General features: G+C 42.0%; 1 protein-coding gene across 11 annotated transcripts in view; it reads right to left on the bottom strand.

The window, feature by feature from the left end:
* MEGF11 (multiple EGF like domains 11) overlaps positions 1-23,758 on the bottom strand; it is a 278,484-nt gene that overhangs the window by 13,839 nt on the left and 240,887 nt on the right. For 6 of the 11 annotated variants that reach the window (XM_071813949.1, XM_065847722.2, XM_071813954.1 and 3 more), the window contains 7 exons: positions 20,105-20,233; positions 17,666-17,794; positions 16,827-16,955; positions 14,178-14,306; positions 13,802-14,035; positions 8,328-8,446; positions 1,576-1,642 (listed from right to left, as the gene is read on the bottom strand). In XM_071813949.1, the coding sequence (XP_071670050.1) occupies positions 1,576-1,642; positions 8,328-8,446; positions 13,802-14,035; positions 14,178-14,306; positions 16,827-16,955; positions 17,666-17,794; positions 20,105-20,233 (936 nt within the window). The remainder of the gene's footprint in view (positions 1-1,575; positions 1,643-8,327; positions 8,447-13,801; positions 14,036-14,177; positions 14,307-16,826; positions 16,956-17,665; positions 17,795-20,104; positions 20,234-23,758) is intronic. The other 5 variants (XM_071813953.1, XM_071813955.1, XM_071813956.1 and 2 more) reach the window with 2 other exon arrangements.

Raw genomic sequence — 23,758 nt, 5'->3', positions numbered from 1 at the left:
TCTTAACTCTTCGGTACTTTCATGCCGTATGTGACCTTATTAGGCTTCACTTATATTTTATGTTTACAATCAAAAATTTAAATTTTTCACTTCCTTCTGAAATTGTCCTATATAAGTGCAATCTGTAGCTTTTACTGCACAGAAGTAAGACCATGAAATGAAAACGCTTTACAGATTCATGTAAAAATTGCCTTGATCTGAGCAAGAATTCAACATTATGAAAGTCAGCATAAGCAAGAATTTTTGGTAGTGAAAGGGGAGAAAAAATATTCAGTTTTTATCAATGGGTGTGAAACAGGCATTTTGCAAGAAACAAAGAGAAATAAAAGGAAAAAAGTGTCTGGGATGCAAAATGCTACAGAAAACATTGTGACTGTTTTGCTGGAGACCACTTAGCTGAAGTATTTATCACTTCTATGTCATTCTTACTGCCAAGGCGTTTAGCATCGCTTCTGCTGGTAAAATAAAATGCATGAACAAATGTGGCACACAGGGAGTTCAGGACACCGCAAGATAAAACCAAATAAAGCTAGTGAGCAAAGCAGTAAAACAATAAAAGGAAAATTAACTCGATTTAAGAAGAATCTGGAAATCCTCACCACCCCCAAGTCTCCATGTTACATACAGATAAGCACAGCAGCACTTCTGCAGTTTATTATAAAGAAAACATCGATGGCTGATAATGATGGCAAAGGCTTTGCGTGGAAGCTCGACAGTTTTGTGATTTTCCTGATGCAGGGAAGATTTGATCTGTGGTGTGTGACCAAGAGAGCAGTGACGAGATGTGATGCCTGGTGGGGCCTCACATTAATTCCTTTGCCGCCTGAGCTGCAAGATAAATGGCCTTAAAAATCCCATAATACCACTTAATACTGCACTTTCCCTCACAGTGCATATTTTCAGTAAGATATTAGTAATCCCAGCAAAGGGCAAATGCTTTCTGCCACTGACAAGCTAAACTTCAAATGCTTAGATAGGAAAACAAATAGCGTCCAGAGCACTAAATCTGGATAGGTTTTGAGATAAGAGCTGCTGAAAACCCTCTTAAAACTGAAGCCAGGGAGAATAAACTCAGAAAGGGCAATTAGTCTTCAGCCCTGGCTTGTTTGCACTGGCTGGTGGCTCAAAATTGCTTGAAAAATGGCCACCATGTCATTAACTGGGAGATAAGAGGGCGTTTCGCACACTCCAGCTCCTGCCAGAGGCTCCACAGTTCCATCAAGATGCCAGTATTTAGTGCTAAACTTTATTAAGCATGAAAAAAAATCCCAAATTTGAAATGTTAATGTTCTAAGGTAGTCCTTAAAAAAACATTTATAGAGTAGATGGTAATTCAACTGAGCAACCTAGGAAGGGAGACTGGAATGAATATTGACTCTGCCTTCCCAGTCTGTGTTTTATGGTAAAAGAAACAATTTTCAACTCCTGATCTTTCACTACTGGCAACGCTGATTGTGAAATAAAGACAACACCAATATTCTTCATTTATTGTCAAGGCCTTTAAAAAAGGCTGATTTGGATTTGGAATTGCTCTAAAGTTTACTAAAATGATTAAATTGTTTAAAAATTACTGACCTAGTTCATTCAGATAGGTGTAGGGTCTCCAGTCTGCAGTTTCTCTGTCAAGGATTTTGTTACTGAGCTGTTCAAAAAGTATGATAATGGGTTAATGCTGGAATAAACAGACAGTTCCCACCCCAGCCTTCAGCCCAATGGTGTCATGAATAAAAGTGGGAGATGACTTTTGCCTTGGCCTCACCATTTCAGTTCGTTATCTGTAGGAATTTGACAGCTGTTCACTAGCATTAGGGAAAATCACAAAGGGAAGTCACTTCACCAAGCAATGAACACAAGCATGCTGGAAAATACAGGATTTCCCAAAGTGACCAGTGACCACAACTTGGCTGCCTGTGTGGATGGAGTGACATGATGGCAGCTTCAAAATAACTGACGAAGATGGATGGAGCAAAACCACCTATAAAGCATGCAGACAGGAGCTGTTCGGAATAAAAAGGGGTTTGCCAATACATCTGGATATTGAGATAAAAGAGATGTAATGGCTACAAGAATTCTTTCAATTCAAGGAACTCATGGACTCCGCCGTGACAGGCTGGGGAGCCATCCAGCCCCTCTGCCCCTTGGTTCAGGTGGTGACCACCCTGAGAAGGCTTTAGGCTCAGGACATCTCTGGCAAAAGTTCCTCTGTGAAGTGGGCAATGGGAGCAGTAGGATGCCCCAGCCAGGCAGATGTTCTGGTGCAGCTTCCCAAAGCTGGGCCATGGAGAATAAATCTAGAAAGCTCTGCAGCCTCTCCCTGAGCTCTAGGGAAAGCATCTGTAAATACTCCTCTCCACCAGGAGCTTAGGACAACTACACTATATATTACAAGTATTGACATTTAGAAGATTTTATCTCATCGCAGGAACTGGTTTTCACTTTGGTGAAGATTCGTAACAAGTAGAGGCAAAACCCTGCCCTCATTGACCGAACCCTGCTGGTTGAATCCCACTGATTCAGGCTGCAAAAAGTGGTCTGATGTGCCTTTTTTTTTTACACCAAATGTAATCTGCCCTGGCTTAAACAGACACAGGAGAAACCACGGAGCACTGCACAGAGACACAGGAGAAACCACGGAGCACTGCACAGAGACACAGGAGCCGGCGCAGACGAAAGGCCTCTGCACAAACACACACACAATGTTGGGTCTCTCTCTCTACAAGCAAATGTGCAATATTTTTAGAGCTATTCAGCTGAAGCTTTTACACAAATAGGTTTCATTGTCTGAAAAGCAGGGAACTGTGCTCCAAATGGGCTGAACTCCAGCCTGGCAGAAAGATTCAGGACACAGAATAGCGCAAATACACCGACCACACACATGCACGTAGATGCGTGTGTATATATACACACATGTATATACATAGAATCATAGAATTCCATGTGTACACATATATAAAGTATACACACAGGCACACACACAGATGAATGCCAGCACACCGAGAGGAGCCTGTTTCACAGGCTCTGGCCCACTGTGGAGCCACCAGCGCCCACCTTGGCACAGACATTAATTCTGAGCCGTTCTGTGCCCAGCGCTGGGTGGGAGGTGAAGCCGGATGATCACAACGGTCCCTTGTGGCCCCACAGCACATGAATCTCACATCAGACACACCAGCAGCACAGCGACAGCAGTATCGAGTGCCTCGTCCTGCTCCTTCTCATTTTCTGTCTCTATATATTCCTGCTAAGGTAACGTGTCATCAGCTCATTAGGCACCTCTGCACCCGCTGCTCTCCTCAAGGACGTGCCCAGCGCAGAGAAAAACTTGATGAAGCTGGTTGCCAGCAATATTTCTCAAGCAATCATTGACTGAGAGCAGCAGCTGTGACTGCACATCCTCGCTGCCAGCTCGGGCTGTATCTGGTGTGTCCCCATTGACAACACTAGAGTCATTTCTTTATCATCCAGCAGCTCCCTGTACTCCCCCAAAACCGAAACCATCAACACCAACAGCAGATACACGGAGGGTGGGGCAGTCGGAGCAAACAAGAAACACAATGGGATGAAAAGCAGATCGGTTTGTGATGTGCTGACTGAGGAAGGACACAGATGCTCCTGGCCCCACACCTGCCGTGTAAATCAGCTCAGCGCCACTCACAGCACCGTCAGCAGAGCCCACGGTTCTTTTCTTCATTTCAGAACTTGCAGCAATACCATGAATGATGATTTTTTTCAATCCAGCTGCACCACTTAGATGACATTTATGAAAGTCTTTGAGTTTCTATTAAAAGCTGTGTTTTTTGCAGGATTTATAAATCAGCTCACGACCTAAAATTTGGCATGAAGAGCTATGGGCTAGAATTGATTTTTTTTTTTTTTAATGAAATGATTTGGGGACATTTCTGAGTTTTTCAGAATGCAGTAATTACAAAGAAATATGATTATAGCTGTCTCTTTGTGCTACTATCGTTTCTCAACACACTATAATTTGCTAACTTTTTTTAAGATAGAAGATACTTCAATTGTTAGTGTGAAGCAAAATTGCTTTTCTGGAGGGAAATAATACTTCACAGTAAATTTACCCAGTAAAAATCCAAGCTTGTAATTTTAGTGACTTGGTTAAACTACCTCACATTTGGCAACTTTTCCTTTAAGATCAATAAGATACTTGCTTGAGTAAAGCAAAGTCATTGTCTGCCCATCTGAAAGCCTGGATAGATCACAGCGGCGATGCCATTTGTCACAGCTCATGTTCCCGAAGCAGCCCTGGTGACGAGGGAAGTGCTGGCAGTCACTCCATCACACCTTCATCCTCCAGGAGAGCAACTGAGAAGAATTTTCCCATTAACTTCCCTGACTACAGGTTTCCATGGGCCAAGCCCATGTTTCTCAGTTTAAAATGCTCATCCTGAACACCCTGCAGTGATTCTGTAGTTGCTGTCTTCCTTTTCCTTGGGAATGTTTTAGTCACAGGTAGTCTAATGATGTTTCTGTGGTTGAATTCCTTTTTATTAGCTGGGTGACATCCAGTCAGACCATTTCCAGTGACCTCTCTTTTGCGGTTTCTAATTTTATGTGAAGTCCTTGGCAGAATTTAGAACTTCCTTTAATAGCTGTGAATCTACTGGCTTTAAAAATTCACGACATCAAATAGCAATTGATTTTTATGATGTGCGTAGACACCAGCAACACCCGGGCTCCAGCTGCGATGCTCTTCTCCTTTGGCAGGGAGTGAAGGTGGAATTAAGAGCTCTGCAAAAGTGCAAGGTGAGAATCCTCCATTTGCTTGTGACACACCAGCGTGGCAGCCTCATGCTTTATACAGAGTATTTTTCACATATTTTTGCAGCCTTTTGTGAAAGTGAGATATATTCCTACATCCATGCACAATTCAAAATCTCAAATACAGAGCTGGTGTGAAGTGCTGAGAGTGGTTCTGTGAATGGTCCCACTGAGCTCCCTCTGAGCAAAATAGGACCCCAGCAGCTGAAAATCTGCTCTTTAACTCAAGCAATGAGAGCTCTGATGTGAAGATACAGGTATGGAGGTAAGTGCGTATCTCTATTTGTCACTTTGACAAATATTGGAGCAGTAATTCTGTGGCACAATCTCACCTGAGATCAGGTATGATACCTTTGGTAACGTCTTATTTGCTGCTGCGCATATAATAAGAACAAAGGCCAAACCTACTTGTGGGACTTAATAGGCAAAGGTCAAATTTTGGCTTCACTTAAACTAATAGCATAATAAAATATTGATTGACTCCAATGTGGCCAGCATTTCACCCAAGCTGACTTTGCAAGCTCAAGAGCATTTACTTGTAGCAAGTGTTGGCAGTTAATATCCTGCACTGAGATGCAGGAGCCTCAACCCCAGAGCTGTTCTCCTGGACCTTGCACAGAGACAAAGCTCAGCTCTACCAGCTCCTGCTGGCAGCTGAGTCGGGCGCTAGGGACACAGGACTGGAAAGGCTTTGATCATTCAGCCCCTGAATCCAGCCGCCTTCTACTGCAAACACCCATGCACGTAATCACTTCGATAGCTGATCAAGCTCCATTTCAATGGTAATCAGATTTCTTTGTCCCATTAGTCTTGCTGGGAAGCTATTCCAAACTCTCACTGATCTGATGTTAGAAATCTCATTTCCAGCCTCGCTGCATTCATGGCCAGTTCATCCTCATTTTTTCTTGTGCCAGCTCTGTCATCTCACTTAAACAGCTCTTCTCCCTCCTAGTGTTTACCTCGTCGTATTTATAGATGGCAATCATACTCCCTCTCAGCATTCATTATGCTAGATAAAAGAAGCCAAGCCTTTTTTTAGTCTCTTCTGATATGCTCCCCCTTATCCTCCCACTTGCTCTTGCCTGCGTGTGCTGCAGCCTGAGCGCTCTGCTGGCACCGCTCACTGCTCCTGTACACAACAGGAGGATTTTAATGCCTCTGTTCATAGCTGCTGCTCAGCAGCTTCAAAGTTTTTACCTCCAGGACATGTGTAGGGTCCTTAGAAGTGGCCAAATGTCTGTCTGGCAGAGGGGGAAAGAGGAGAGATACCTTCCCCCTCATCCTGGAAGAGATGTGGGAAGGCTTGGCACTGCTCCCTTGTCTCACAAACCAGTGCTCAGTGCAATGCTGGACCTTTGAGCTGCTGCTATCGGCCATCTTCGCCCACCTTGCTCACCGCTGTGTGCACCCAGAACAGCGGCAGGGGCTGTAAACACAGCCAACAGTGCGGGACGGCTGCGCCTGGTGTCCTGACCCCGCTGAGCCATGACCGGGCTGGGAGAGGAAAGCAGGGAGAGCAGGGAGGAAAACAGAAAGAACAGATAGATGGCTGGGTGAGAAAAGAGAATAGGAGCACAGAAATGGGAGGAAAGAGGAAAGATAACAGAGTGGAGAGATCACCAAGGGAAAAGGCAAAGACACAGGAAGAGTGAAGAGGACAAAAGGAGCATGGGGAGCATACCAGAAAGTTTCAAACTGGAGCAGGGCTGCACATCCCCTGGCCCTGTTTTGCATTGTCCCTCTGCCCGAGCTCTGAAAGAAGTCCTGGAACAGCTCCAGCCCCTTGCCTCAGGGCACCATCTCCTTTGAGCACAACATGAATACATCTCAGGCTCTGGCTCAGCAGTTCAGAGATTCCTCTGCCTTTTTTTTTTTTCATTTTGCATCTGTGCGGGTTCCTTTGTGACCCCAGCTGGCACGATAAAGAAATGAATCCTCCAAGTACAACGTGTGCACATTTCCCTGCAGAAAGTGGGAATGGCACCAGACAAACCAATTTGGAAATGAAACTCGTTCAGAAGGCCATTAGGGGTTTTATATTCTCTTTTGTCTTAGTTGGCTGGAGAACTGCATGGACAGAAGCAGCATATTTTTGGCCATCCTCAGCTATTCAGCACTGCAAAGTATTCTCATGAATAAGTAAGGTGGTGAAAGATCTTAAGGAAAAGTCAGGCCATATATTTTGATAAGTGCCCTGAAAATACCAATTCCATTGGGTTTTCTTGTTTATATGTCAGGACAGACTGCTGGCCGACCACTGACAGACAGACCTACATCAGGGTGAGCAGCTTCCAGGTGAGTCCAAATGCATCACTTGGGTTTTAAACCTTTTCACCGGCTTAATATTTGAAGTAGCACCATGACAAGATGGCACTGCAGGCTGGGAAACCAGGAGAGGTGCTTGCTTTGACCTTTTCTGAATTCATTTAAATTACTGCAACAGGATTAGTGGTCCAGACCCACACTCACGGTGTTCATCCTACATTTGACATTATGAACGTTTGCACTTTCAATTTGGGGACCAAAAATGCACGATGCAAAGGGACCATCTACATCAGAAAGCATATTTACACATCTGTCTAAACTTCTGAGAAATCTCTGGAGCCAGCCTTTTTATTACATTTTAATGAGATTTTCTTTAAATAACCGAGAAATTACTTACAAGAGCACATGAAGACATATTTTTGCATACCCCATCTCGTAGAATAGTGTCTTTTTTGTCTTTTGTTCTCATGGCTTTCCCGTTAGCAGAGCTACATTTGGATTAGGGTGACACACTCTGCAAGCCCCATAATTTTTAAAGCTGACAGCCTCGATGAAATCAATTTTATTTCCTTTTTCCTCTGCTCCTTATCCTTTGCCCCACCTCAGCTTGTTAAGGCTCTAAAGGAAGAGCGGTCTTACCATTTACCGTATCTAGATCTATTGCTAAAGTGGTGAACTGAGTCACAGTGTAGTCCATGAGTGGTCCTGGGGAATCAAGAGCAACATGTGATAAATGAGGTACTCCTGGATGTTCGAGCAAGATGGTCTGAAGAACTCTGCTGGAGAACCATAAATAACAGCAGAGCTCTCAGAAAGCTTTTGGACCAGAACAGTGCTCAGAAGCACCTTGGATCCCTTCTTGCATCTATTTGCTTGTCTAAAAGTAGGAAATTTGTGTGGCTGCTGATCTGGGAAATAAAGATGTAGCGAAGTTAGATTACTGACTTAATGCTTCATCGATTTACTTTTGTTGTATTCATGCATAATGACAATTATTTAGTTATTTATCTTTTCTGAGAAGCAAACATACTTCATAGTTGCTAAGACACCGAGGCTTATTGACCCAGACAGGCATGTGCTGCAACTCCAGTGACCACGCACAGATTACGAAGACACACACACAGGGGAAAAGAGACTTTTTGTGTCTGTTAGAGCTGCCATGTCAGGAACTGCTATGCTGGAGTTTTAAATAATGCTGGCAGATAACAGGATCCAACAGGCATCGCTTTGGCTGATTTCCTTGAACTGATAAGAACATTGCGACAGCGAGGTGGGATAATATCTACCTTACTGGAGCTGTTTCCATCCAGATTACTGGTAAAGAAGCGTGAAGTCACACCACATGAGAGAGTGTGGTAGCTTGGATTGGAAAAACAATGTACACTGCCGCTACCTTGAGATATATCTGGGAAGAAAACAAGTCATCACAAAATACTTTGGCAGCCATAATGATTCTTAAGAAACTGAAAACATGCTAGAGATGATCAAGGTTAGAAAACCGAGTAATGGGTGTTATAGAGCATCTCCAGACGAAATCTGTCCTACATTATCATGGTGTGAAGCTCTTGACTATTAGCATTAAATATGAGATAAAAAAGCAAAGTATTTAATTAATACAGTGTTATCTTTTTGAAGATCTTAGAAAAGTAATTCCTAGCAGTCCAGCTGCTTTGCAGATGAGGAAAGAAACGCAAAACACAAGAAATGCACTGTCTGTAACCCGGTTTCTTCCTTAAACACACATAAGAGCTACTGATGAGAATAACCCCTGTAGTTATGAAACATTTAATTAAAACTTTGTTATAAAAAGGTAGTTAATATTAGAAATCAAGGTGCTATAACCATACTGAGGAGTCCAAAACATTTTACACAACTTTTTTTTTGTGCAAAGGCTTAGCAAAACAGAAAGCTGTAGCACTGAAAGGCAAACTCGGGTGGTCACATTGTTAAGTTTAGAGGCATTTCATCTATTTCCTTACTTTTACTTATGAACACATTTACCAAACAAAATAATTTACCAAGAAATGCATCATATTTATACTGGAAGTTCTAATGAAAACATCAATCCCAAGCTGGTTCCAGCTTAATAACAAATTGACAAATATTTCAAAGTAGCATCACAAGAAGGGATGAAAAATTTAAACCGAAACCGCATCATTTAAACAGCCGAGTCCTGTAAGAAGTAAATAAGTGGGTTAGTTTTATTAAACCATGGGCTTAAATTGTAGGCAGAAAGGTTAGTTATAGGAAACACCTTCACATGGCTAGGGTAACGAAGTGCTGGGGTGGCGTTAACAGAGATGGTTAACGAAGGCGGGCAGGAGATGGGAGAGAAGGACAGGACCTGCTGGCACTCCTACCCACTCACCATTCCTGCTTCTTGCAGTGCCCTCTGAGCTTCCATCCCTGTGAACATGCACTTTGCTTTGCTGACATCTTGTGGAGATCCAGATTGAGCTTAATTTACTGCAAAATATCCTGTTTTGAGTGAGTGGGTTTATCTGCAGGGTGTCTGTTACACAAGTGCCACAGCAGAGGGAACGGCACACACGTGCATGTCTGACCCACTATTTATTTTTTGCTGAAACACACAAAGCAATTTTTGAGGTCAGCTCTATTTTGTAGTAAGTGTAGAGGTTTTTAGTTCTACTTATTTTCTGAGGTTATTGCCAACAAAGTACCTCAGATCAGGGTGCGATCCCTCAGCTAAAATCTTTGCATTTAACTTCTTCCAGCACAGCAGCCAGGCTGCCAGGACTTTGCCATCTCCTCTAACTCTTGTGATATTTGCAATAGAATTAACAAGCAACAGATAACTCTGGGGTCTGCAAATGAGAACTGGGGCTGGAACCTGAGCACAGTGATCAGTGTCTGCCTATCACAAACACAGCTGCTCACACAGAGCCAGGGGAGCAGAACTCATCTACCCTTCTTACAAAATTAACTACAGACAGTTGAATCCACGTCTTTCTGCTCTGGGGGTGAGTGTTGACGGCTGAGTCACACCATTTCTCAGCTCTGCCTTCTCCTTCAGCAAAGAAGCAGAGGGACATTTCACTGCCTTGGCTGTGAGATAAGAGGGCACAAACTGATGGTTACCGAGAGCCAGCTGACATATTACGAGTTCACACCCAGCTTATCTGGCCATGGCTTGTTTCTTGCACCCAAAATGAGCCAAAGGAAAAGTCTGCCAGACTGCCCCGCTACTTAACATGGTGCTGAATTAATGAATCTGAGCTCGGACACAAGTCTGCATCACCAAAAATCTTTTCTTCCTTCACTGCATGCAGCACCATATACTCAGAATTACTCCTTCTACAGAGTTCCATTTGGTCGATACGTAAGTACCCGCTGAGGCTCACTCACCTTGATAGCACAGTTTGTTTTCTACACATCTACTCACGAAGCTCTTATAACTGTTGGCTGTAAATACATCAAATTCAAATCTAATGCTATCTCAGTTAAAAAAAAATAATCAAACAAAAATGAAACCACAACCTACAAAACCCCCTCTCTTCCCAAATATGGGAATTTTGTTCTGCTCTGAACAGTAAGCAAAGCCTTCAATGCCTAAAAGAAAGGGAATTATTTAAATTAAAACAAACCCCAAAGGTTATGTTAAGGTTAAGCTCGAGCTTCTGCCCTGAGCCAGGGCCGTGAGGTGACACCAAGAGCCCTGGTCCCTATCCTGCACAGGACAGCGTGGTGTGGAAACTAGGCACAAGGCAAACCAGGAAGAAAGGGAATAAGTAAGCACTCTGCAGTAAATACAAACCCAGGAATCTCAAGCTACAAAATGGAATGGTTTTCTTCTTTTTCTGTGCATCTTCTCCACCCACACGGAGTGTTGGTGGGGTGGCTGAAGACTCCAAGCAGGAGGGTGCACTCTGACACCTCCTACTACACCTCATCTGCAGATCATTGCTGTAAATGTCTTATCCAGGCTGCAGGATCCACAACACTTTATTTGTACCAAGCTTTGCTTAGGTTTTCGCTCTCAGCATAGGATTCACTCATACCAGAAAGTTCATGAAGGCTTCGAGGAGACCTCAAGCATCACTTCAGCCCACAACCAACCCTGTGTGAAAGTCCTGAAAGGAAATCTCTGCTGCTCTCTAACACTATGGGATAGTTTGCCCTTCTGTCCTCACCTCCTTGAATTAAACAGTCTGCACTTTAAAATCTTTTGTTGGATGCAATGTACTGTTCTCATGGTGAGGAGCAGCATTTTGATTCCAGGCTTATTTGGGAAAGTCTGCTCTCAGATCCATTTGCTGTGGTTAAGCTCTCCCAGCATGGGTGGGTTTCTTGCCCACTGTCTGCTGGGCAGAATGTGTGTTTTGCTGCCACATCCTTCATCCACAAATGCGAAAGAGTCCAAGGGCTGCCCAGGGGGTTCCCCTTTCTTATAATCTCTCTCCCACATATGAATGGATTAGCAGCATCAGAAGAGCCAAAGACATAAAGAGCAAAAACAGCCTCCAGAAATAAATTAATGTGCTGGAAGAAATTACTGCTGCCAGGAGCTAGGGATCCGTGTATGTGACTCTATTCAGAAACAACAACAGGAGTAAACAAGAAAAACAGCAACAGGGGTGATTCAGGTTAATCACAATTTTACACCTCATATAGGGCTGGATCCTGCAGTCATTGTTCAGGTGGAATTCCTGCCAAAGTCCATGGGTTTACATGGCATTATAGTAATTGGGTAAGTACACCCGCATAGTAGTCTGCCCTTAATCCACATACAGAACTCCAGGTGAAGGTTGAAGTCCCTGTTACCTCTGTGTAATACCACTACTGTCCTTCAGCATCCTCTGCAACGTCCAATTGCACACGTGCACTCACACCCCCATGTGTGGTTCTTGCCATCCAGCCATGCTACAAGTCTCTATTTCTTATTCAGGATCTTGTCCCCGTTTCCATCTCCCCATTTTCTGCTGGGGAAGATGCACATCAGCATCTTTTGCTTTTTTCCTGCTCTGTGGAAGTGAAGGGCTCAAACCAGCTTCGGTAAGGCCCAATATGAAAGAAATGGATTGCTGAAAAGTTCCGAGCATCTTTCCATGCCAGCGGCTGCGGTCTGCTCCCTTGGAACTCGAAGCCCCGCAGCCGCTGAGATGTGCCACGGTGCTTTTGCACGTTCACGGTCTGGCTCTTCAAATGATGTTGAAATGACAAATTTCAGGCCAAATAGTCCTGGCAATGAGCCAAGGAACAGACACGCCCTCTCTGGCAACACTTTCATAAGTTTCTTACATAAATGGGACAGCTTAAGCACAAGCCTGCAAAGCTAAAATTTACAAATAAGAGGCAACGGGAGGAGGTCCAAGGGTAATTTTTCTTCCCCATCTTGTAGCTATCAGAAGAAAGAATGCTCTAGTACAGGCCTGAGAGGTCGAAATATGACTTCAGGCAATGGTGTGTCCTGGGCAGGGAAGTCCGTCCAGGACGAAGCTTCCAGCTCCTGACCCTGAGCTGGCACAGAAGCCGAGTCAGAGGCAACAACAACTGCGTGGGCCTGGGGCATTCAGATGAGAAAGGAGAAAGAAAAAGGAGATGTGGGACTGGGACAGCAGAGCTGCAGAGCCAGCCTCAGCCTGTTTTGCGAGCTTGTATTTTGTATTCAGGAGGTTGTAACAAGGTGGGTTTGGTCTCTTTTCCCAAATAACAAGTGATAGGATGAGAGAAAATGGCCTCAAGTTGCCCCAGGGGAGGTTTAGATTGGATATTAGGAACAATTTCTTCCCCAAAGGGCTGTCGGGCATTGGAACAGGCTGCCCAGGGCAGTGGTGGAGTCACCATCCCTGGAGGGGTTGAACAGATGTGGAGATGAGGTTCTCAGGGACATGGGGTAGTGCCAGGGGTGGGTTATGGTTGGACTCGATCTTGAGGATGTTTTCCAACCAAAATGACTCTATGATTCTATTTACTCAGACTTACAGTTTCAGCCATTTAAAGGGAGTGAAGAAGAGAAGTGTAGTCAGAGGGCAGCAGCCCTGAGGAGATTCCCACAAGAGACAGGTCGGAGGAAACAAGAAGGAAGTAAAGCCATCTCCTATCTGGCATCCTATCTGATATTGGCCATAGAGGAATGAAGAGGAATGGCATCATTAAAAAGGACACCATGTCCTCCAAAGTTAAGCCAATCTGTCAAGAAAATCTGTCCTCCATAACAGTAGCAGAAGACAGAAAGAAGCAAGAAATGTGATCTCAGTATTACTTTTTTTTAAATCTTTAAGAGCTTTCCTCTTCCTCTCTCCTGCTTTCACCAGCTCCTGTGAAGAAAATTCACACCAGCTGTCTAGACGATGGGGACTGGTCTGCACACAGAAGTGAGAATGAATAGGAGGCCTCGAATCACAAACTGCAACATAGGCAGAAATAAAACCTTATGATTGACCCAGTCGGCCCCATTCCTCAAGCAAAAAAAGTCATCTTCTGAAGGCTTCACTAACAGAAAACTTGTCTGCACTGCAGTAGGAAGGCAGCCGGTTTTAAAAATAGAGTTGATGTATTCCATGCAGCATATTCTTGCCTAGGTATATCCCATATCTTGTTAACTTTCATATATAAAGCAGCTTAAACCAGTTTTAAGTTACATATGCTTTCCTGTCCCTGTTAAGTGTTAAAAGACCATGGTATTCAGGGGAAGAATTGTCATCATTTTTGAGGCTCAGTACCACATGTTATACATCACACAAGCTTATATTTCCCCAACATATGAGTCTATATTTGATTAACATAAAAAGACCCTTACCAGAAAGTGAGTAATCTGTATTAGTCATCCTCATGGCTGGAGTATAAGATACACTTGGCATGTCATGGCCCTTCTCCTTCTGTTTCCGTCGATACCACACAAACAGTGCCAGCAAGACCATAATAATTAGAAGAAGAATAATAATTCCAATGATTGCTCCCACTGAGTGCCTCTCTGATCCAAGAGCAGGGCTAATTTTAGTATAGGGGTTTAATTCTTCCATCATAAGAGCCGCTGTTAAAAGTAATTCATAACACACTGTAAATTGAATCATGCATTTCATTTCTGAATTACTATATTTTCAAAGCAAGTACATCATTGGAGGGTAAGAGAGAGAAAAAGAGAGAGAGTTTTTACAGATAGAGTTTCACTGTACCTTGATCACACCGGATTCCTTTGAAGCCCGGACTGCAGTAGCAAGTACCTGTGACATGGTCACACGTGGCATTATTCATGCATTCACACAGTTGTTTGCAACCATAGCCAAATGTTCCTGGTGAGCACTCTGGGAAGCCAAAGAAAAAGAATGTAAAGAATTCTACTTGTTTTTTTCTTTTAATGGCTGAAATCCTTGCCATGGAAAATCAGTAGAAAAGCCTCCCTGGTTTCAGTGTCTCTAGGATGACACCATAGTGTTAGATTATTATTTTAAAGCAGGAGATAAATGTATTTCATGTACAACTTGGGTTATTACTTATTAAGCTGTAACTTTCTGGAAAAGTTATATGAGACTTCACAAGGGTGAAACCAATAATATGTACAGAGACTTTAAAAGGCTTGATACATATTACAAGTGTTCAGAATTTAACAGAGCATGAGTTCAGAAGCTGCAGACAACATCTTGAAAGACCCCAGTGTTCTCCACCAGCTCTGCGTATCTTTTTTCATGGGGGTAGTTGCAAATAAAAGTTTTAATGTACCTTTATATGAAAACAATAGACTTTTACCAGACAAATTCTGTGTGCTTTTATACTTATCCCTACTAGTGCTAGAAGGTGAATATAACATTGTAGGAAGAACTACAGAACTGAGCATCTGAATGGTCTGATTTGCTCTGCTTCTGTACTAGGATTCCTGATATAGGAGGAATTTCTATCCTGTCTTTGCACTTCTATCAAAGACAAAATGATTGAATGTCCAGCTGAGAAATTTATTCATACAATTACCATGATGGGCTATTACAATAAATCTGTAGGCAGCTTACTATATGTCTTGAGGCACTATTGAATAATAAATTGAAAGAAACAACTTCTGTCAAATCCTACTTATTTCTATGGAGAAGGTGCGTTATTGAACGCACACACACTTGCTATGATTCCTTAGAATATATATTGCTTGTTTTAAGATATGACTTCTTGTGTGTCACCGCAAACGTTTGGCATAGCATGGCAATGTCTTCCCAATTTCAGTCTCTAAGTAACTTCAAGTAGCCAAATTTTAATATTAAGTAATGAACAGCAGCCAGCATCTGCATAAAGATTTGCAGTGTGTATTAAAGTTGTGCCTCTTTCTTTCATCTGCAGGTCCCCAAACAAGGAAAAATAAAATTATTACAATTAATGCTCATTCTGATATTAACCTGTAGCCTATTTAAAATGAATCAGGCCTAAATGTTGGGACTGCACTGCAGAAATGATGTCTGCATGTAGGCATTTCATCTACAGTGCAGTGAGTGCCCATCCAACAGTATTCTGAGAAGGAAGAAGTCTGAATGAAGAGATACTTTCAGACTAAATTGGAAAAAAACAAACAAATAAATACATTTATAGTCTGGATGGAGAAGAAAGCCTCAGGCTTTGTACAGAGGTCAAATTACAAATGTAGCTTGTTGTATAAATCTGCTATGATGCAATTCTGGTGTGGAACTTCTTAGTTTCCTATTTTATTTATGGTTGCAGAAAGGGTGTACACAAATTCACAGTACACTGGCCACTTACAGAGTTAGTGGTGCCATATGTAATCCCCACATGAACATGAGCGTGCAAATCTGGTCCTGAGATACAAGCCTTGCTGAATGCAAGTGTGCGCAAAAAGAAAAGATTTTCCTGAATTTAGGTACATGTACAAATACTCTCCTAAAGATCCATGTAGTAAGCTACAGTTAAGAAGCTTTCACTTGCAAATCTAGCAGGAATGTTACTGTATTACCTTCCTGCCAAATAAAGGAACAGAACCCTGTGGAATTAATGCTTTGGTAAGATGAGATGGATTTCACCCTGCATTTAGAACCCAAGTAAGTGTGTGAGAATTCTCTTTTGATTTACTATACTAGACAAACAAGTAATTATTCAACTACAGCACATACAGTTTCCACTATCCTAGTTCTTTGTTCTTAAAAAAAAAATGCGTTTGGCACAGCGTGCTAAATACGCCAGCAAGACATTGACACCAATTACAGTAAGATATGCCAGTACCCTTGCAAGGTAATTGAAGTTCATTGTTAAACACTTGTTCACTGCTCAAGTTAAACACAGATCCTTCCAAAAATGGCAAGCAAGTGGTTTTCCTTGATCTGCTTTCATTGTAAAGACGAATCTTTATTTGGTCCACACCTATAGCATAACAACTTATGCAAGAAAACCCCTATATTCCTAGGAAAGTAGAGAGCAGAAAGGACTTTTTGCTTCTAACTCTTTTGTCTTCCTTCATACCTAGGAGAACCTGATGCTGTTGCTCTTAACAGTGTTAGCAAGCCATGATGCAGCTTGTATTTTTCTATTAATTAGGTACAAGTTGTTCAGGAAGGCTACAAACAGTCAGGAGTGAGTGCTCTGACTTGTTTTTATCTCACCTAACTTTAGGCTAGGAATGAAAAGGTCTAATTTGCAGAGGATTCACTGTATTTCTTTACACTTAAGCAGCCCAGCCAGCTTCCCAAAGATGCCTTCTTCTCCCTATGGATTATACAAGGTGCCTGGGGTTACTGTCTTGCTGACAGCTCATTTAAGAGCCTATTTCTGCAAAGAATTCTCAAATATACCCTCACCGTAGAGAAAGAGAAAAATGATGTCATGCTGCTACTTACTTTGCTCACACTGTTTGCCTGTAAATCCCGTTCTGCAGGTGCACTGGCCAGTGATGTGGTCACAGTCCGCTCCATTCTGACACTGACAAACATTGGCACAGTTTTTTCCATAAAATGCAGCTGGGCAACCTTTCAGGAATCAGAATAAGGAAAGGCGAAGAAATCAGCTGAAACACAAACTCAGTTGCGTTATCAGCACACAATCTGTAGGCCTATAAATCTATGGATTTTCAGCCTCTGTATATTTAATAACATTTATTTGATCATCTAAATGCAGAGATACTATGACAGCCAATTTTCTTGAAGTAGTGTTTCTCATATCTTACAGAATTGCCTCTTACGTGCTTCAGAAGAACAAAAATTTGACCCATCTATACAAAGTACATTTTCAAGAAGTCAAAGAAGCTGGCTAAACAGAAAGTCTCTACAAGGCCAGAGATTAATAAACTACTTGTGAGTGAAAGAGCCTTCTTAAAAGGCTCACCAGAATTTGATCTCCTCTTTCATACAGCGCTGATAATTTGGCACTAGTAGGTTGAGAAATCTCCAACATTTTCCTAAATCAGACCACATATACTGGGGCTTTAACAAGCAGGGACATAGACTGTGTAAATTCTGACAATGAATCAATAATCTAAACGATCCGTTCCTCCTTTATCGAGTGCCAAAGGCATTAAAAAACCCTTGAAAAGCTTCAGGACTATTTTCTTTGGGGTGATGTGAAGTTATCACAAGAAGCGGGTGGTTTAAGAGAGAAGATTGCAATACTGGGAAGAGACACGAGGTAGCAGCACATCCTTGGACAGATGCCCTGGCACAGCAGTGTCTCAAAAGCTTACGCTGAGTGCAGTAGAGCCCGGTCCAACCGTGGGTACATCTACATTCTCCATCGTAAGGGCTGCACATCGCTCCATTGTGGCAGTTGCAAGAATGAAAGCAATCAGGGCCCCAAAACCCAGTGGGACAAGCTATGGAAATAAAAAAAGTTCATCAGCTGACCAAAAAAAAAAGCAATAATACTGTGTTAGTGCTGTGGAGGAACAACAATAACAGGAGAACCTGGGAGACAGCAGCAAAGGCAGAACTTTGCATTGCAGAGCGACTCCCAAGCAACGACAGGTTCTGCCAAGGTGGCGATCGCTCTGCAAACCTGGGTGCCAACCTGCAGCCTCACCCGTGCTGTCAAGTCCTGGCACAAGGGAGCTCTGCCCCATGTAAATCGGGTGTCGGGATCGGGTTTTTGCTGCATATGGGCACTGAGAACCTCTGCAACAGCAACTCGACACCACGCTACTCTAAACACCACTCTCTCTGCCTCACTGGCATTACCTATGAAGATAATTTTCTCAGGGTTTTAAGATATGGAGGTAATATAATTTTCCTTTTGATATTCTGAAATTCTTGCATAATAAAGCACAGCTATTCGTGGTTTACCTTTGCTATGCAATCAACTACTAAAATTATCACATCCATTTGAAGCATAGAGTGCTACTCAAATTACATAAAAATGTAAAGAAAACTTCTTACAGTGTGAATTCCCATCCACAAAATCAGATTGCTTTTGTTGATGGGGCTAATATTAAATTAAAATCTCCAGGTCTATTATATATTTCAACAAGTACAATATTAATACATTTTCAGAAGTTATTTTAAGCCTCCCTCCAAAAATGAATGCAGTAAGTTACAGTCATTAGTGCCAGACTAAAAGACCCAAAATGATGATAACCCTTCAATATAACAACTATATTTTTGCTTTAAAAAGCACTTTCCATTGCTTCCTATTAAAGACATGAATTAATAAGGCATGGTTCCCAGGAAACCTGAAAGTACAGAAACCGTGCCTATTTCCACGTATGCCATTGGCTCCAATTCTGATGATAAACGCAAGTTTCTGGCATGTGACAGACATCTCTAAAGCCAGAATGAAAAGCAAGAAACCTTCCCCCCCACCATGACGTAAATCAAACAAAAGCTCACTGAACTCACACAATGTAAAGCCGAGCAGGATTTGACCTAAAGTATACACACTATAAGCAATCTGAAATATTTTAACAATCCCTTTGTAAGCCAGAGCTGCAGGGTCCGTTAGCGTCTCCAGGACTGGCTCTGGAGCTAAAATTATTAATGTCTCCTTTGCAGCTCCGTCTCTGGGTCGTTCCAGGTTAACTGGTGCGAAGAAGCCCAGTATGGGACTGGGACAGCGAGGCCGGTTCCGCAGGAGCCTGGTGCGAGGCCAGGCTTGCGCTGGGAGATTTACACTCGCTTTACAAGAAGGAAACAGTCAGGTTCCCACTTTATTCTTCCAAAACACAAAATAGCTATCGCCAGGTCCTTCTGCCTGCTAACCTGGAAACTGCTGCTGCTGAACTGGCCTGCCTCACTCTGTAAGAAAAAAACCTCTTTTTTCAAGGTTAACAGAAACCAACAGTCATTTCCCAATTACACAGCTAAATATAATGAGGAATCTGTGGAGCTTTCTGTGTTATTTTTAAAATTTATTATTTATTTTTTATTTTTTTCCTATTTTTGAGCGACAGCAATATTCTGCCTGTGGAAGACACACAATAAGAGCAAAATTACAGCCGTCTGTTTTTATCCGATTCCTACTTTATCACTTGAAGTTTAATATATTTTACTCTGGAATGCTGTCTAATATGCTAGTTGTATCCTGAATATGAAGTAACATTTCTGAATGATAGGATATTGCTTCCCTCTGTGATCTATCTTCAATTACGGGATGCTCTCAGGAAATGACACTTTGGGATCAGCAAATGCCAATCTTCTACCTGGGCAATTTTCAAGAAGAAATCTCCATCCCTTCAAGCCCACATTGACTTTTACAATTAAATTACATTTAATAGAAATATTTCAGCTGCCTAATTTCTCAATTCTAGGGGCTCGGTACATGGAAACGTTTACTGGTTAATAATTTCTAATGTAATAGCTGAAATAAAATTATTTCAAAAAATAAATAAAATAGAATCCAGCTAGAAATTAAAAGAGAGCATGGAGTTTTCTTTTCTCATAAGAGCTTGTGACCTCCCTTTCCTGTAATAGAAGCTAGTAACAGCTTCTGCACATTCCAAATGCAGAAACTAATTCAAGCCAGAGCTAACTTAGAGTAATTAAAAGAAACAAGCTATAAAGTGAGTAAGGCACTGGCTACTGCAATACTTCAGGGATTTCCCCAGAATGTCTTTAACTCTCAGAAAACTCTGAACAGAAAAACATGTTATTTTAAAGCACAGGGTGGAAAAAAAAACTAGCACTTTGCTTACTCTGAGAGCAGTCGGTCCCTATCCAGCCTGGGAAGCACTGACACGATCCATCCATCGGATTGCACGTCCCGTTCTCGGTGCACTGGCACACCTCAGCACAGTCCTTCCCGTATTTTCCACTGGGGCAGACTGGGAAAACACAAGGCTGTTTACTGAAGGCTCTTCATAATGAATATGAGGAAGTTGTCGGACTTAACATTTAGCAATTACAGATAAAAATAATTACGACATTTTTCTTTGCTGAAGCCAAATGGGCAAAATTCTTCCAGAAAGAAGGAAAAGGCAGAAACTAATTCAAGTTCATTTTGTTTGCTTACATCCCAGGTAGAAGAGCAAAAGGAAAATGTCACCTCAAAATCTATTTTTCTGCTGGGAAATGAATGTACTATGGTTAGGACATTACAATTATTAAAGGGCATTATGGAAGGATGAAAGGAAGACAGAAAACACAGAGAAAAGGGGTTATTGGGAGAGGAAGAGAACAGTAAAGCTGAGGAGAATCCAAAGAGTAGAAGTAAACACAAGTAAGTGGTGGGAGGGGATTGATCTGGGGACTTGGCCAAGGGGATCCCTTGGTGCAAACCCTGACATACGGGTCTGCGCCCGCTCAGAGGATTGCAACCTCAACAACAAGAACAAAAGTAGGAAAGAACATTTTAACCTAAATATCAGCCTAGTGAAGAAGTCTCCAGCAGATGAAGAACAATGGGGACTCTTACTTTCAGGTCTGATCCCTAGAACCTGACTCCTTTGCATTGTACAACTGATAATGACAGTAATAACGGACCAAAAGCTGCAAACCTTAGTGCCTCATTTGCTGGCCAGACATACCGGCCATGGGTTTTGTATGGGGAGGCCGGCGCCCATGGAAGGGCTGGTGGCAGATAAGCTTACAAGAAGAGGCTGAAGGAGCCGTAGTCCTTTACCCTGCTGTCCCACGAGCACCACAACACACACCATGTGACACTGCAGAACTGGCTATACCAGAGCTCCTGCTGCATCCCTGTCCTGATTCCTTCTGCATCAAAGGGTGGTGAGTGAGGCAGGGGCCTTTGCTACTAAATACACTTGGCTTTGCTGGAGATCAGCTTTCAGCAGTCTCCCAGATTCAAATCATGCAAGTAGAGAGTAAAGCAGGAGCAAGACTGCCACTTCCATAAGTATTTTTACCATATAAACCTGGCAGAAGAGTGCTCCCACAGACAAAGTGCATCTCCAGTTGCTGAAATGTCACGCTTGTCTTTTGGCACCCATCCACCCACTCCTCTCCAGTACCCCTTGTTGTAGTAAGTGTTCAATAAGGTTGCAAATGTCGTTTCCAAGGATTATATATATGTTTGATAGAGAGCTGTCAAACAGATGTGCTGCATCCTAACAATATCAGTGCCTATTCCTGTTTGTCCACCTCACTTTCTCCTGAAGTTGGAAGAAAAGAAACTCTAAACCTTTTTCAGAGTCATCTTCTAACAGCCTAAGCACAGTGACATAAAACTAATAGACACGCAGATCTTCAGGCACCCACCAAATTATTGGAAATCTTTAACGTTAAAGTTGATGGAAAGCTCTGCTCAGTAATGAATGAAATGCTTAATTTCTGTGCTCTTATTGGCTGTGTTCCCTGACAAAAACAGATGTATTTTCAAAACAAGATAAAACATACGGTCCATCTTTGCAAAGAATGTAACAGATGGAACCGGACTTGTGTGCTGCTAAATAATGGTGATGTCAAAAAAGTGATTAAGGCACCTCCCTGAATTATGCAACTATTTTACCACTTCAGCCACTCTCACTTCCTCATCTGTAGTCTCTACAGGTGACCTCAATCTATCCTGACTGTGAATCAGTCTCAGATTGAAATTCTGAGCTGTGATTCATTTACTTTTGTACAATATGCCATCCTCCAACTATGGCAGAAACCTAAGAACGTGCATACTACGGTTTTCTGCATGAATTTCTATATACTACAGACTTATCTGTAGAAGTAAGTAAAGCTGGTTTTGGCTCTAAAAATTACGTACCAAACAAAATAGTTCTCTAACTGAAATGAGATAAAACTAAACACAATACACAGACACAATGAAAATAACAATACACAGACACAAAGAGAAAGAATGAGAAGGAAAGAAAAGCCCTCATATCACAGAAAGAGCAAAAACTGAAATGATCTGTCAGCCGAGCCTCTCATACACGCTACGCCATTAGTCAGTTCCAATGCTCTATACAGAGCAGTTCAATGCAATATTTTTATTGCATCTTTAAGATGGAGATAAATAACATCACTTAAATGAAGGCAGGATTTTTATATGTACAAAAAAAGTAGTTCCCAAAAGACTCACTTAAAATAGGAGCTGATATGCACCGCAACATGGAATACTAATGAACCAGGAAAGGATTTGTGATCCAAGCACCAATGCTGACAAAGGCAACAGGTCATATTTCATAACAGAAATGTTTTGGTTCCGCACAGTGTGAGCTACCAGAGGGGTTCCTACCATGTGAGCACCTCCTGTCTCCATGAAATATAAGAGCATCATGCCCTCCAGAATGGCAGCACAGAGAGATTACAAAGCCAGTCCTGCCCAAATTGTTGTTTCTGTTAGTTGAAGTCACCTGTTGTGGATTGACACAGGGACTCTCTTGTAAAGATGTGAGATCCAAATACAAGTACTTTTTCAAATGTCTCAAACGTTTTTAAACAAAGCTGTAAAGTAAGGACTAACACGGCTAATTCTCTGCGAGCAATCTCATTGTACAATGCAGATAGCGATGCTAATTAGCTATAAAAGCTCTGAAGTGGGGCCCCGAAAGCCCCTGTGGGATGTCAGGTGTGCTCTAGCAGCAATAACAACTTATTATCAATCCATCTTGCTACATGATTGTGAAAGATATTAATAAAACAGCTGCTTGGGTGTTTGATGCTCAGAATCCTTAGCACAACCACGTCAACCTCTGCAATTTCGGGGGTTGCACAGCTCCTCGTGTTCACGTGCTGCTGATAGAAGAATATTCCTGCTGCCAGAAAACAGACAGCACAAGGAGATGAAAATCCAAAAGTGAAATCTTCGTTTCACGTTTTTCTAATGGAAAACATTAATTAGCATTTTTCTTTCTACAAAATAAAGTTACATGCTAACTCATTATGACAAACTGCAGCACAAATTGATTTTAATTAGGACATGAATATTTTAAAATTAATTTGCTGGATAGATCAACATTTCAAAGTAAAACCAGAAGTGCTGAACATCTGAGCAAAAATAAAATAGTTTTCTTTAGAGGATAATTAGCCCTGCTTATGCTTTGAAATTTGGCTAACTTTTCACATAAAATGGACAAATTCACTGAAATATGTTCATTTTAATAAATTAATTGGTATAATGTTTAGTTGACTATACGGCACGGGAAAAAGAAAACATGCTTATATTTAATCTATGTTTAATGATTTTGCATAAGTGCTGTCTGCAATTTCTAACTTACTGAAAAGCAGGTCATTAAAAAGTGTCACTTCAATTTTCACAGGGATGGTGACTTCACAAGGGCAATAGCCACTACAAATAAGCTCTTTTAAATCTGTATGTAGAAAATACCCCCGGTAGTACACAGTAAATGAGAGCCTGCAGAAGACTCTAATGATTTTGTGGGCAGTTTCAGGCTAAG

The sequence above is a fragment of the Patagioenas fasciata genome, chromosome 12, assembly GCF_037038585.1.
Source record: "Patagioenas fasciata isolate bPatFas1 chromosome 12, bPatFas1.hap1, whole genome shotgun sequence".
In the NCBI taxonomy this organism is placed as follows: domain Eukaryota; kingdom Metazoa; phylum Chordata; class Aves; order Columbiformes; family Columbidae; genus Patagioenas; species Patagioenas fasciata.
The sequence above is the reverse complement of the archived record's forward strand: the minus strand, read 5'-3'. Positions and strand labels throughout refer to the sequence as shown.